Below are 15,564 nucleotides of genomic sequence, written 5' to 3' on the forward strand. Positions count from 1 at the left end.
AGTGTATTTGATTAGTTCAGCCTCTGTGAGATCATCAACGTCTTTCACTTTGCCTTCTTTGTCCTTGAACTCAAATGGACCCTTCTGAACAACTCTCAAAGCTAGTGGCTCCCTGGATAGATACACTTCCATGCGACCTTTCCACCAGTTATAGTTTTCTGTACCAAGCAAGAGAGGTGCTCGGTAATCCGAGGTTCCTTCGGGATATTTGTCAGCCATTTCGATCGAATACTATTCCTGTTACAGAAAGATTAGTATACCAAAGCTCTGATACCAACTGAAATTACACCTAGATGGGGGGTGAATAAGTGATTATGGCTAACTAGGATTACTTTTAAATTTTACCCGATAATAGCTTATTGAGATTTTACCAACTGAACTATAATCTGACAATGATAGTAAGCTGAGATGACTAAATGCAATGCAGAAAATAATGTACAGAAAAGTAAATAGAACACACAAGAATTTTAGCCAGGTTCGACCCCTAAGCCCCTATGGTCTACGTCCTGGTCCCTTACCAACTTGGTAAGAGAATTATTATTGATCAATGAAGGTTATAACTACAAGATACAACAATATATCTTCCTTTATCCCAGCTGCTGATAATGGCTTGCTGAAAACCCTGTTTAAGAACCTGCTCTAAGTACTATACTACACCGTAGTACAAACTCCTCTAGCAAGTACCACTAAACCCTTGTTTCCCTAGCCAACTTATCCAGCAACTAATCAATACAATTTGAACAATACAAATCAGTGATAAAGTTTACAACTCAAACTATAGACTCTCTTCAATAAAATATGTGAATATAATTAGGAGCTCGAGAGTATTTTGAAATCAATAAAGATCAGGAGTTGTATGTGTTCTTGCTTGCAAAGTTGTTAGTCATAAAACTGCAAGAAACCACATAATAACCACACATTAACGTTTGAACACATCCTCAACAAATTACAACGGCTAGAATCCAATTCTACGTTAAGATCGTTGGGATGGTTTCCAACGTTCATGTGTACGTAGATAGAAGAGAAACAAAGATGTCCCAAAGTCCAGAAAATACTCTTCTTATTTTGTAGAGTATAAAACATTTTAATCAGAAGATAGAAGATAGAGTTTGAAAGAAAAACAAACTCCTATTCTTTAGAAAAATAATTTAAATGAGTAAAAACGTTTTAAAATTGAGCTCTCTATATATCATGCACGTTTATATATTAGAGAAAGTCCTTACAACTGATATATATGAAGATCTTATAAAAATCATCCATGAAATTCGACTTCCTGTTGAATCAGAACTGTGCATTTTGGCTTGTTGTTAATTCTGACACTGTTGATCATAGCTGCTGAAATAGATTACTGACTAATGATAACTGCTGTCATGATACTTAAACAGCACTGACATTAAGCTGTTATATCCTGCAAATATTCTCAAATAACAACATGATGGCTTGCGTTTTGTGATCATCAAAACTAAGAGTTACAAAAATCATTACTAAAACCGATTAATTATGAAATATTGGAAAGATGCAAACCAAAGAACAATTTTTCCAAAAAAAAAGAACAACTTTTCAATTTTTGATCAAGCTCCGCAATATTAAGAAAATAAAATATATACATAAAGAAAAATAACTATGTAAACATATTATGTGACCTAAAATTATATATTCTTAAATGATGTAAACTAATATTACAAGTATTATGTTATATATATAATACAAGAAACAATTTGATTTAAAATATTTATAAATATATAATTGTAATTTTTATTTTATAAAGGAACACGTATAAATTATATTTAAGTACAAGTATTACCTCTGTTTTGTTTTTATTTGTTACAAGGAGAAAATATGTTTGTTCTTTTAAAAAATTTAGAGCACATCAATCCCTAAAACTTAGAAATAAGGAAAAAATATTAATAAACACTATTTACAATTCAAAAATTGAAAAATCTAATAAAAAAAATTATAGATGTAACACATGAATCCTATAAAACATAAACATAAAAATTAGGAAGAATATTATAATAATATAAAAAAATTTACAATTCAAACTGAAATACAAATCTAATAAAATATATTTAAAATTACTATAACAATTAAGTGTAAAATATTTTTTTCAAAATCATTACTAGAACCGAAGAATTATAAAATATTATTACAACGCCGCAGATGCAAATCCCAAAAAACTTTCCAATTTCGATCAAACTGCCAAAGATTAAGAAAAAATATATATCTATAAAAATGAAAAATAATTACATAAACATATTATATAGTATGATTAAAATATATTCTATTTAAAAATTTATAATGTGAAAAAATCAAATAATTGGAGAAATAAATAAATTATAATACATATGTTATATTTAGGTATCAATGTCAAATATAAATAATATAATACTAACTTAATATATAAGTACAAAACGTACAATTTTTTGGAAAATACATTATTCATGAAGAAATATAAAATATATTTAAAAAATAAAATTATCTTATTAAAAATTAGTTAAATAAAGAATAAATATTCAAAAAAATTATAAAAAGTTAATAAATATCCCGTGCGATGCACGGGTATAAAATTAGTTCCCTACTAAATATAAAGGTATTAAGAGTACTGTTAATTAGATAAACAAACTTAACTTTTTATGTAATCCAGAAATATGATTATATCGTAATTTGGTATTAAATTATTTAAATATTAAATACGAAAGAGACTTTAAATTTCAGTTTTAAATTTTCGAATAATACCTCGTAATATAGATAAATTTTAATTTACTAAAAATATGTAATTCATATTTAAGACATTAAATATAGTTGAGTTTTTTTAACATAATTAAATATTGATTTTTTTTTATCAAACTAATGACCTAAAAGAAAATTGGTCAATTCAGTCGATAATAGAGATATATTATTAAAAAGTCCAAAGATCGAAGACCGAAGACCAATATAATCCATTACGGAAAAATTCTGAAAAACCTGATTCGATTAAAAACCCGATCTGATTTAATCTGGACAACAGGCTTAAACGGGTCTTTATATATTCAGTATATATTTCAGAGGAAGTCCGACCCATTTTTCGAAAAATATGACCCAAAACTATACTTCAGCCCAATCCCTTGGGCTTTTTTTCTCCCCCAAGTTCTAACTATCAAAATCACTCCACTTTCACAAGAAGCAACGAGGGTTTTTTTTGCCGCACTGCACACAAATTGCAGCAACAAAGCACAGTGCCTTGTCTCTACACTCAAAAGAAGCTCAAAGTTGGGTACTTTCTGTTATTTTATCAAACCCCATTTATGTATAATCACTATAATTGTCGATATGATTAGTTTTATGCACAAATATTTGCTCAAGAATAACACTGCTGCTGCTATTACTTCTTTAAAATCAACCCATTTGTGTTTCTTGAATTCAACCCATAGATATTTGTCTGAAATGTTAGCTCTAAACTCACTTGTATTAAGGCCCTTTTCGAGAATTATGGATTCACTGATACCCAAGTTTCGACATTGTTCAAGAAGTACCCATTTATGATAACTTTGAAGGTAGATATAGCCAAACCCAAATTAGACTTTTTACATTCGTTTGGGTTTACATCCAGTGACCTTTGTAAAGTACTAGCAGATAATGGATATGTTATGAGACGCAGTTTAGAAAATTGTCTCATACCATCTTGTGAGATTTTGAAGGGTTTACTTAAAGATTGTAAGAGCGTAATTGTTTTGGTTAAGAAGCATCCCAGGGTGATAAAACAAGATTTGAGAAATTCAGTAGTACCTAATATTGAATTGTTACGACATTATGGGGTACAGAATTCTAGGATTTTGGCAATGTTAAAGCAACAGCCGGGCACTTTACTAATAGGTGCTAACAGGTTTAAAATTTTGGTTAAAGAAATTAGCGAAATGGGGTTTGATCCAGGGAAGATTCACTTTGCAGGTGCAATCACCGTGTGGAGTGGGTTAAGTAAAGAGACTCGGGAGCGAAAGTTGGATCTGTTAAGGATGTGGGGCTGGTCAGATGATGAAATTCTTTTGGCATTTAAGAAGCAGCCTAAAATTATGATAAGTTCCGAGGAGAAGATAGAGCAAGTCATGGATTTTTTGGTTAACAAAATGGGATGGAATGCATCACAAATTTCATATCGCCCCCTTGTTATGATGCATAGCTTGGAAAACTGGACGATGCCACGGTGTTTGGTTGTTCGGTTTTTGTTGTCAAAGGGTGTAGTGGAGAAGAACTTGACCTTGAGTTCGTTCATAAGAATGAGTGAGGACAACTTTAGAAAAAGGTTTGTGGATAAATTCTGTGTTGATTTTCCGGAAGTGATTACTTTGTATGGAGGCGCGGAGGATAATGCACAGAAATTTAGCAGAAAAATCACCAACTAAAGTTATTACTTTCACTTAAATTATTGAAAGAAAAACTCTTTTATGTCATCCACTAGATTTAATGGTGTTTTTTTATCATCATTGAATTTGGGTAGATCCAGGAAAGATTCACCTTGCAGATGCAATCACCGTGTGGAGTGGGTTAAGTAAAGAGCCTCGAGAGCGAAAGTGGGATCTGTCAAGGATGTGGGGCTGGTCAGATGATGAAATTTTTATGGCATTTAAGAAGCAGCCTAAAATTATGCTAAGTTTCGAGGAGAAGATAGAGCAAGTCATGGATTTTTTGGTTAACAAAATGGGATGGAATGCACCGCAGGTTTCATTTTGTCCTGCTATTATGCATAGCTTGGAAAAGTGGACTAAGCCACGGTGTTTGGTTGTTCAGTTTTTGTTGTCAAGGGGTGTAGTGAAGAAGAACTTGACCTTATATTCGATCATACAACTGCAAGGTGGTAAATTTAGAGAATAATATGTGGATAGATTCTGTGTGGAATTTCCTCAAGTGCTTAATTTGTACGGCATAACAGAGGATAATAGACTGAATTTGCAGCTTCAGTTTCTTCCCGGGGGGAAAAAATTCTTCCGACTTTGTATGCTCCTCGGGAAAAGCAATTGGAGGCTCCAACGCCAATAAGCTGATGAAAGCCACTGCTGAGTATTTAATAGATCATGTTTATTTGTTTGCTGTTGGAAGAGTTCAACAAAATAAATCAACACACTGGCACCTGACGGAAGTTATCTACGGTACTCGTTTCAAATATTTCATTGGTAAGAGCATCTCCAATATGCTTTCCAAACAAGCTCTTAAAACTTGATATAAAGAGTATGATAAAAAATAGAGCTCCAACAAGGCTCTTAGTGACTCTTAAATCCTTAGGAGTCTCTTCTCTCTCCTTTATTTTAAGAGCCACTATATGGCTCTTAACCTATTTTTACTTATTAAAATATCTACAAGCACATGTTTCCATTCACATTTTTGTTATTGTGAAATTTTAAATATGAATAATTTATAGTTTAGGAGTCAAGATAAAGAGTATTGTTGGAGTTTGACACGAAAATCTATGCACTAACTTGCTAAGAATCACACTATTTATATTATATTTAGGAGCGAACTAGGAGACTGTTGGAGATGCTATGTGTTATGTTTAGGGTGAAAGTCTAGATTATCACTACAGTGATTCTAACAACTTGTACTTGCTTCCAGATGAACGCTTCTGAAACAATCTGTTTCATAAAATGAAAGATAACCTATGGAAGAATATTTTGTGAGATTTTTATTTTCCTTTCTATATTCCCTGTGATTACACTAGCACCTGAAATGCAAGCCAATCAATTCCAGAAAATAATAATATTAGAAATGATAATTTTGGAATGACTTCTCTATCTATCTAAAAAATAATTAATGCAAATGAAGACTCTTCGTATAAAAACAATAAAATAGATAGAAGAAATTGCATTGAACTGAATTTTTAATCTAACATCATAATTGAAAATCAAGCACATAATAGTAAGATGTGAAGAAAAAATATTTAGATGTTCTATTCGTTCATTAATTTAAAACTTAGCACATGGATGAAGCATAACTTTTGTTCGTTGTTACTGTAACATTTATACTTTTACGAAAAAAAGCAAAATTATTTTTTAATATAAATCATAAAACAAAATGTCTTGTTTCTATTATATTCTCATTAGTCATTATAATGTGGTTGCCACAAACTCATGAAAGAAGTTGGGGTTCTGTGTTCTTCTGCTGTAGCTTAATCCCTAAATAAGTTTTCTTTTATAATCATCAGATGAAGCCTAAACCCCTTGCTTGAAAATGGCCACGAGGTCAGAGTGGAAGAAGTAAAAAATGAAATGAAAGGCTTAACACAGCTGATCAACAACAGCAGCATCACTCAACAACAACAGTAGCTTCTGCACCGTTACTGGAGGGACTAACTGGAATAAAACTGCCTGATTATTTACTTCTTGGAATTCTCTGTAGTACTCCGCTTAAGGCTGTGATGACATTCAGGCGTGTCTTTAGGTCTTAATAGAAGCTTACACATAGGGCATGTGTACAGCTTCCGTATTTTTCTAGAGCTTTTACTGGTAGGATACCCGTTGGGACTTAAATTTCCTTAGCTGTTGTGTACAAATTTGCAGGGTCTTGATCTCACTATATCATTATGAATAGCTAAGATAACACTTCTGGCTTTCTTTTCATTAATCATTTCTTTTCTGATAATTATTGTTTTAGTAGATTTTGGGAGCATTTGCTTACATACTTGGCAGTAGGTGTGAGCAGAAAACCGCAAAAACCGCCCGCACCAATCCGCACCGCAAAATGTGGTTTTTAATTTTCGTGGTGCGGTTGCGGTTTGAATTTTTAATAAACCGCGCGGTGCGGTGCGTGTTGTGGTTTTAAATTTCTGAAATGCGGTTCAAACCGCATCGCACCGCAATATTTAATATATATATATATATATATAATACTTATATTTCATGATTCGATTTATTAAGTCTGATTCCAATTAACATACTAGGAGTGCTTGCTTAGTGATCATCTTGTTTCTCCAAGACCAATTGTTGCGTGGTGATCATCATGTTTGTGTTTCTTCAAGAATAATGAGACACATGGTACAAAGCCACCTATTAATAGTGAACTCATTTAATTGCCAAGCCAAACTTCTACGTTAAACTTTATAGTGTGGAATTTCTAATTTGTATTATTGAAGAATATTGGCGACTTTGTTATATTATTCAAAAATTTAATTAAATTTAAGTTTTGTATTTATTTAAAATTTTCGAACTTGTAATGTGTAAACCGCAATGAACCGCACCACACCGCACCGCATTTTTGTGGTGTGGTTTATGCGGTTTTTGAGGGTACGCGGTGCGGTTGCGGTTTTTGAAAATTTGATCAAACCGCATGCGCAGTTTGGTTTGCGGTTTGAGGAAAAAACCGCACCGCCCGCACCGCGCTTACCCCTACTTGGCAGTATTGAAGTTGCTTATATGCTTCTCAATGGTTATTATGTTGTCATCTTCTACGTGCTACAGAGCGGAATTAATACGAATTAATTAGTTTGTGCTACATTTCTATCCTTTATTTTATGATGATAGAGGTTATATATGGTTTTTTGCCACTTCAGATGGTTAGTTATTCATGTATTCTCACCCATGGCTAGTAGTAACATTTGGAAATTTTTATTTCTTGATGACTCCCTAGTCCTGAGTCCTGAATGAAATAGTCTTGTTTAGCTTTTGTTATAATTTCTCATAAACTTAGTCTGATGGTTGCTGATGCAGGTTTTACGAACCCAACCCGAGAGAAATTGTATACACAGAATTCAAGTTTCCAGAGATTAAGCTCATCCATGGAATAAGGTAGGGATCTAATTAGTCCTGTGCTATCGTCTTCATTTACGTTGTGCAGGTTCTTTAATTGTACTTTCTTTGCAGATATTCCACAAATGCTGCTACAGAAGCCCTCTGCAAGGAAAACATTCCGTTCAGAAAGATCTGATCTTGCAATGAATGCTTCCCCTGAAGGAAGACAGAGAGTTGATCCGAAGGAAGTTGGAAACTTGGTACTTTGGATAGTGCATTTAAGTGCTTTCTTTGTATCCGTTGATGCATTTCTAATTTTAGAAATGTTGTAGAATTCGAAAGCTTAAGAAGGCAAAAAGAGCAAAGCAACCAGAATACTGAACTCTAAACACCTTGTCCTTGGAGGCATAACAATCAGTCTTTCAAGATTAATACTGAATTATACCTAGAAGTTATGTCTCTTTCTAACAACAGTTGAACCTAGATGAAATAATAATCAATAAAGTAATAAGCTCGCTAAAATAATGTTTTTCTCCGGTCCCAACATAATGGACACAATGTATATTTACTTCCTGATAAAGTAATAAACTCGTTAAAGTAATATTTTTTCAAGAATACAATATATCCGAGATTGAGTTGATACCAACAAAGGAAACTATATTACTTAAATATATAAAACATTCTGAAGAATACAATGAGTAATCTGAGTGCAGCTCTTGTATAGCAAGCATTCTTCACGTACGAATTGCATTTAAAATAGATACATAGTAATAATAACCCGGAGTTCATATTTTATATGTTATCGAACCCTTATCTACAGCAATGCATCAAATCTTATCTACATATATGCACCATGTTCATATCATCGTTGTACGAGATAAAAAATTGAAGGAAAGGGAGCAATAACATGAGATGAATACTTTGTAAACCCCGCCTACTCACTGGAAAGCGCTGATCAAAGTAGAAATTATTTATATTTACATACCCGTTGGCTGTTGCTATTAATTACGACATTATTTCTACAAATGCAAATATACGTTAATTAACAGATTATTATAAGTTTATAACTAATGATGTTATGCTACCAGAAATAACAATTTTCATTATGGTATCAGAGCTTAGATCTTGGTTGAATTTTCATTCCGTGCTGATTCGATTCTTCTTGCGATCGTAAAACTCGTAAGATTTCTTCAATTGCAATAGAATTCTGAATAGATTTTGTGATTAGAGTCTTGATTTATTTCAGAAACGTGTTTTAGAGATTATTTGATGGACGTATGTGATAAAAATCATGATTAACTAGGAAATTGCTTTAATTACTCAATTTTTGATTCGATGACTTCATATCTGTGAAGATCTTCTATTCTAGGGTTTATTAGAGTTACTTGCTTTCATTAATCTATGTGATAGAAGCTTGTTATTCTGAAGACTTGAACGAGTTTTAAGTGTTTGTTGAAATGTCTCGGCCTACATATGCACATATGGTTAGAGGTACAACTGAAGTTGTAAATTCTTCTGGTGGAAACATTGAAGATCTTGCAGATCATAACAGTGAGACTGCAGATAATTCGATGAATTCTAATCTACATCCTTTGTATTTGCAAAATATTGATCATCCTGGTTTAATTCTTATCACTAAGAAATTAACAGGATCTGAGAATTTTGGTCCTTGGAAAAGGTCATTAACAATAGCTTTGTCCGCTAAAAATAAACTAGGTATAGTAGATGGAACTGTGCCTAGGTCTGAAGAAACTTCTTTACTTAGATCTCAATGGGATAGAGTTAATGACATGGTTTTGAGTTGGATTCTCAATACCGTTTCTGATGAAATCAATAATGGAATGGATATTGTTAGTTCTGCAAAAGAAGTTTGGGATGAACTTACAGATCAGTTTTCAAGTATTAATGGCCACAGAGTTTATCAAGTTTTGAAAGACATCTATGCCTTAGAACAGGGAGAATTGTCCGTTGAAATCTATAATAACAACAATTTAAACACGAATCAATACAAGTTATAATCAAAAAAATAGACATGAAAAATTTCAATTTAAATCAATAAATTACAATCCTTCAAGTTAACTTACAAGGCACCATCAAGGAAGTGAACAACTCCAAGTTTAGGTTCATCGTCCTTTGGCCTTTTCTTGTAGTGACCCTCTGAAGCACTTCGTGCAGCTTTCTGAATCAGTATCTCATCGTCACTATCCTCATCCTCGTCATCTCCATCTCCCATATATTCTGATCCATCATTTTCATCTTTTTTCCTTTCGCTTTCTCGCCGACCCATCCCACTCCTATTCCCTTGACCAGTACCACTACCACTACCACTCCCGCTGCTACTAGCACCTACCGTCATGAAAATTATAATAAAAAACCACAACCAGCAACCCTGCCATAAAATATGCAAATGTAAAGATAAATGGTATTTAACAAATTGGTCAAACAAGTATGTAATATGAAATTTAAAATAGAAAAATACTTACGCTTGAAGTTGCATAATCTCCTCGTGCCTCCGCAAAACCAAATAAACTAGATATCAAAAGTGTGCATACAACAGAATGAGTGGGGGCCATAAACTGGAATAAGAAAACAAATAAAAATAAAATATAAGTAAACAGATACAGAAAATTACTAAAAAAATACAAACAAAGATAAAAAGAAAAGATAAACATGTTACCCCTAAATAACTAATATCAATGGAAGGAATGATGAGTTCGAACTTGGGAGCTTTAGATATGTGGATTCGTCTTTGTCATCGGATAAACACCACAAATAGTAATGCAAGAAACTGTATCATAAAAGAAGATAAATACATATAAAAGAAACTGATATGAAAATGAAATTAAGTGTTGACATTATATAAGGACAAAAATCTATTATAAGTATATAAATATGTATAACCTAGATACCAAAATTGTAACACAAAATACAATATTAGAGGAGGAAAAGGAAATTAAAAAAAATTATAGTTGCAATGGCACAACCTAAGAGAAAACACAAACGACCTGTAGTTTGTTTGAACTAGAATACACTCTAGCAAAGTTGATTTTAGTCAGAAGCCTAACTAACACGAATTTGTTATCATCTAAAAACTGATTTTTGCCCACTTTAAAAGCATTTTCTGCAAAACAGAGAGAAAGCATCAACCTCTTAATGAATGTAAAATATAAATGGACCTATATACATAGTTTGAAAAGCCGATAGCAAAATCAAAACCAATAACTAATGTTCCACCTACCGAGACTTGTAAATTTCTCCTGCTCGCTTTTCACCAGGCCAAGAAAATGATATGGTGCCTTAATAATTGGGAATAAAATTCTGGCAGTTTGTTTGAGCAAATTGAATTTCATTGTCTGAAGTTGCGACCTTCACAAATGCTTCACACTCGGGACCCTGAAAACAAAATCATGTAAGATAGTTAACTACTCTACTCTTAAGTATAAACCCATACTTACTCTTAAAATTTGACATTATTAATTACCATAATTTGGATAGAAATCAAAATAAAAAATATGTAAAACCCTAAATTTGTAAACTCATAAATCTTGTATTTACAAAACCACTAAAATCAAGTAAACACAAAACCCCTAAAGTCAAGTATATACAAACGCCCAAGTTAATTTACAGACAAAACCCTATATACACATAATAGTACATACGAATAGGCACCAAAATATTTGATGCGATGATGAACAGGGATGAATACCTCAGATACCCGAAATAGTGCTAAGAAAGTGAGTATTAGAACAACTTCCATTTTATATAGAACAACTTTGAGATTGTATTCAACGGCGAAAGAGGTGAAAAGTAAGAAAAAGAGAGCTGATAAACCTATGTATATATGTTACTGCTTTTGTTCGACTGATATCAGTTGATAACCCGGCCCATAATCTAAATTACCCAGCCCATTATAATATATCACTGAAGTTGGTGGAAATAACCCGCATGTCCTCTGTTCTAATTCCACTGAATTCGGTCGAAGATATTTACAAATTTACAAAAACTAACAGAAGCTACTGACTAACCTCTTTGTTCAGCATAAAATTAAATTCAACATTCTCAATTACAGAAATTCAACATTCTCAATACTGGGAAAATAAGAAATTCTTAATCACAATTACACAAATATTTTTATATGACTTATATATTAATTTCAAAAAAAATATCAATAATGTGAACTAGTGATTTAAAATTACAAAAGAATAATCTACGCCAAATCATCATGATCACTATCACTCTCCTCATGAATACTCCTCTCTTCATCGTCGTCTTTCTCTTTGTTTTTGTCCTCATTGTACTCATGATAAGAGAAATCATTTTCGAACATACTGAAGTCAATAAAAAAATTTGAGGGCTCTCGAATAATTACTTTCGACATGTGATGATGAAGCGCTTGATGCATCATTTTGTAAAGTATCATCGAAAGATGTTACTCTTACCTTAGACGCCACATTCTCGTTAACTTGTCGACTCTTAGTTGTTAAGACCGTGTACCATGAAGACTTTGGATTTGTAATGCTCGGTGCGTAATATACTTGATGGGCATGGCTAGCCAACACAAATACATCTTCGGCTCTTAACTTTGATTTTACATCCACCGTGATCATCCTATTTCTATCGACTTTGACATGTGTAGTATGATCAAACCAATGACTATTTGAATAAGACAACTTGATTGCCATTGTGATAGTAGAGCTTAAGTACTTCTTGTAGTCGTCCATAATAATTGTCAAAGCTTCCTTGGTATGAACTTCCTATAATTTTAAATGTATGAAATTTAGTAACAAATAACATAAGGCTAATGCAATTTACAAGTTTAAGAATTATCTATTATACTTTTTACCAATAACAACCACACCGGAATTTGATGAGGTGAGCTCCTTTTCCTTCGCACAACCGAATTTATATCCATTACATTTGCATCCTTTAAAGGATTCAACATCATACATAGGTCCTCTTATTAAATCTTTAAATTTAGCTTTGAGCTCTTGATCACCTTCCACCTAATAGTAAAGAAGATAAACACATAAGGGTGCGGTTATATTATATGAACAAATACATAAGCGTGCAACGTATAAATTTATTCACATACCCTTCTACGAAACCAATCAATGAAGTATATTTTTTGAAACTCTTCTTTTTTTGCATCATTGAAATCAGGATGTTCTTTATCCACTAACCTTTGGAATCCCCTATTATAAAAATTAAAAAATATTAAAAAAACTAAAATTAGTTGACTAGATATATAGTAAATTTAGATTTACTTAAGTAAGGTTGAGAAATAATACCGCAAAAATTTTCCGACTTCTGGAGAATTAATTAGAATATAGTAGGTCACAAGTTTATGCTCATCATCGCTCAAAATTCTAAATCCGGTCCGAAGCATGGGGTATGTTGGGTATGTGTAAACTTCTAACAAGTTAGGATCAAATGAGCTTTTTGATGCCTCATTTTGACGTAACTGATTATGCACTGTCTTGGCTTTGGATTCGAAATATAATGAGCAAAAGTGAACACATTCTTCCTCAATATATCGTTCTGCCATTGAACCTTCTGCCCGAGCTTTATTTTTTACATTCAATTTCAAGTCGTGCAAAAATCTTTCAACAAAGTACATCCATCGAAAATTAGTTAGACCACCTAACTTACACTCTGTAGCCAAATGAACCGGCAAAAGCTCCATCGAATAAAAAAAACCTGAAATATAAGTGATTTCAAGTTTGGAAAATATCCTCACTATATCAATTTCCATCTTCTCAAGATCCGTGTATTTCAAGTTGGATGAGCATAAATCTTGGAAACAGTTAGACATCTCAATATAAGAACATCAGCTACATTCCTCGGCAATAAGTCACGACAAATAATAGGCAACAATTTTTGCATGAAAACGTGGCAATCATGTGATTTCATCCCATGCATGGTGCATTTTTCATAATTAACACACCTGGATATATTTGATACATACCCATCTGGAAGTTCCAATTCTTCAATCCACTTGAACGATTTGAGGATTTGTTCTTTCTCAAGTACATAAGGAGCACTCGGCATTGTGTTACCATCTTGAATCCACAACTCACGATGTACACCTAATTCTTTACAATCTTTCCTTGCCTTCGAGTTATCTTTGGTCTTCTTCCTAACATTCAACAAAGTGAAGAAGATGTTTTCAAAGATATTTTTTTCCGTATGCATGACGTCGATATTATGACGAAGACTGAGTGTCTCCCAATACGGTAGCTCAAAAAATGGAGAGAAGTGTGTCCAATTATGTGTTACACCATAATCCCTGGGTTTTCTTCTGATTGACTTTCCAGGGGGAGGAAACTGAATCTCCTCACAAAGGGTCTTTACAATTAATCCTGAATATCAAGAAGTGACTGATCGTGTCTCTCTACTTCCAAATTTTATGCTCCTTCTCAATGGGTCATCTGCTTCTAAGAAATATCGAGCAGTGTCATAAAAACTAGGTTTACCATCATGCTTAAGATGTTTGGATTTGACACCTCCAATACATACTGGACATGACAACTTACCCTTAGTCGACCATCCACTAAGCATGCCAAGTGTAGGAAAGTCACTAATTGTCCACATCAATGCTGCCTTCATCATAAAATTTATTCCTGATGACCTATTATAAACATCAGGATAGTCGACCTATATGTTTGCACCCCTGTCCGCCACAATAGCTTCAATTCATCAATTAGTGGTCGAAGATAAACATGAAAATCTTTTGTAGGATCATTTGGCCCGGGAATGAGAAGAGACTTAAACATGTATGGAGCTTTTGTACACATGGATGGGAGAAGATTGTAAACTACAACCACAACGGGCCAAACTGTATATTCCCTTGCATGTGAATCACGAAAAGGATCGAATCCATCAGCAGAAAGGCCAAGTCTCACATTCCGTATTTCCTTTGTAAAATTTGTTAATCTACGGTCAAATTGTTTCCATTCATTATCTCCATCCGCCGGGTGAGATAACTGACCATCAACTACAACTCTATTGTGGTGCCACTTCATACATTCTGCGGTGTTTTCATTCATGTATAGACGTTGCAGTCTCTCTGTAAGAGGAAAATAACGCAAGATCTTTTTTGGGATCTTTTTTTTTGGATCCTTTTGTGTCCTTATATTGACTTACAGTGCATATGTCACAATGCGTTTTCTCACTATTTTCCTTGTAAAACAAAATGCAATCATTCTCACAAGCATTAATCTTCTCATATCTCATGTGTAATCCTTTTATCATCTTCCTTACTTCATAGTAAGTAAGTGGCAATTTATGGCCAGGAGGAAGAACTGATGCAATGATTTTAAGCAACTCATCAAACCCATAATTACTGCAATTATGTTTGTTCTTGAAATGAAGCAGCTTGTTTACAAATGACAATGCTGTAAAATCGGTATTATTTGGATAAATTGGTTCGGAAGCACTATCCAACATCTTGTAAAAATCTTTTGCTGATGCATTTGGTTCCTTCTCCAAATCCTCCAAATGTCTATTTGCTTCTCCAATGTCTCTTAACATATCCATTACGTCGTACATATCAACATCTCTTTGACCAATACTACACGAACTTGTTCCGGCCTCAACATGTCTCACATTCTTCTCACCATGCAAATCCCACTTAGTATACCACTCCATAATGCCATGTCGATATAAGTCATATGTCACATCAACATAACCTTTCCAATATTTATTTTCACACTCTTGATATGGCCATCTTATGATATTGGAATCATCTTCAACATATTCACTTGCAAATTTAATAAAACTTGCTACACCTTTCTTATAATCTTCGAATATATTTTTCCATGCATCAAATCGACTACGACCAATCCAACTACGATCGGATGTCATCTACAAA

At 33.2% G+C, this 15,564-nt stretch overlaps 2 protein-coding genes and 1 long non-coding RNA gene across 6 annotated transcripts; 2 read left to right on the forward strand and 1 right to left on the reverse strand.

Annotated features, from left to right (window-relative positions):
• Positions 1-3,084: 3,084 nt before the first annotated feature.
• On the forward strand, positions 3,085-9,348 carry LOC141704382 (uncharacterized). The gene is made up of 3 exons (XR_012567942.1): positions 3,085-3,248; positions 7,674-7,751; positions 7,827-9,348. It is a non-coding gene; the product is annotated as an uncharacterized LOC141704382 (long non-coding RNA).
• LOC141704383 (transcription termination factor MTERF15, mitochondrial-like) lies at positions 3,423-4,566 on the forward strand (the record flags this gene model as incomplete). The annotated part of the gene is made up of 1 exon (XM_074507629.1): positions 3,423-4,566. A coding segment is annotated over one exon (957 nt), but the record flags the coding sequence as incomplete, so codon positions are not given.
• Positions 9,349-9,519: 171 nt separating the features above from the next.
• On the reverse strand, positions 9,520-11,557 carry LOC141704381 (uncharacterized). Of its 4 annotated transcripts, none has more exons than XM_074507626.1 (7): positions 11,401-11,557; positions 10,933-11,087; positions 10,700-10,815; positions 10,372-10,482; positions 10,178-10,270; positions 9,779-10,083; positions 9,520-9,669 (listed from the first exon to the last, which is right to left on the reverse strand). In XM_074507626.1, exons 5-7 carry the CDS (start codon positions 10,265-10,267, stop codon positions 9,597-9,599), a joined length of 468 nt encoding a protein of 155 aa, XP_074363727.1. In that variant the 5' UTR covers positions 10,268-10,270; positions 10,372-10,482; positions 10,700-10,815; positions 10,933-11,087; positions 11,401-11,557; the 3' UTR covers positions 9,520-9,596. The 4 variants fall into 4 exon arrangements, with proteins under 4 accessions (XP_074363727.1, XP_074363728.1, XP_074363726.1 ...); XM_074507627.1 differs by having other exon boundaries at positions 10,679-10,815; XM_074507625.1 differs by lacking the exon at positions 10,700-10,815.
• Between the last annotated feature and the right edge of the window lie 4,007 nt (positions 11,558-15,564).

The sequence above is a fragment of the Apium graveolens genome, unplaced genomic scaffold, assembly GCF_009905375.1.
Source record: "Apium graveolens cultivar Ventura unplaced genomic scaffold, ASM990537v1 ctg7781, whole genome shotgun sequence".
NCBI classification, from domain to species: Eukaryota; Viridiplantae; Streptophyta; class Magnoliopsida; order Apiales; family Apiaceae; genus Apium; species Apium graveolens.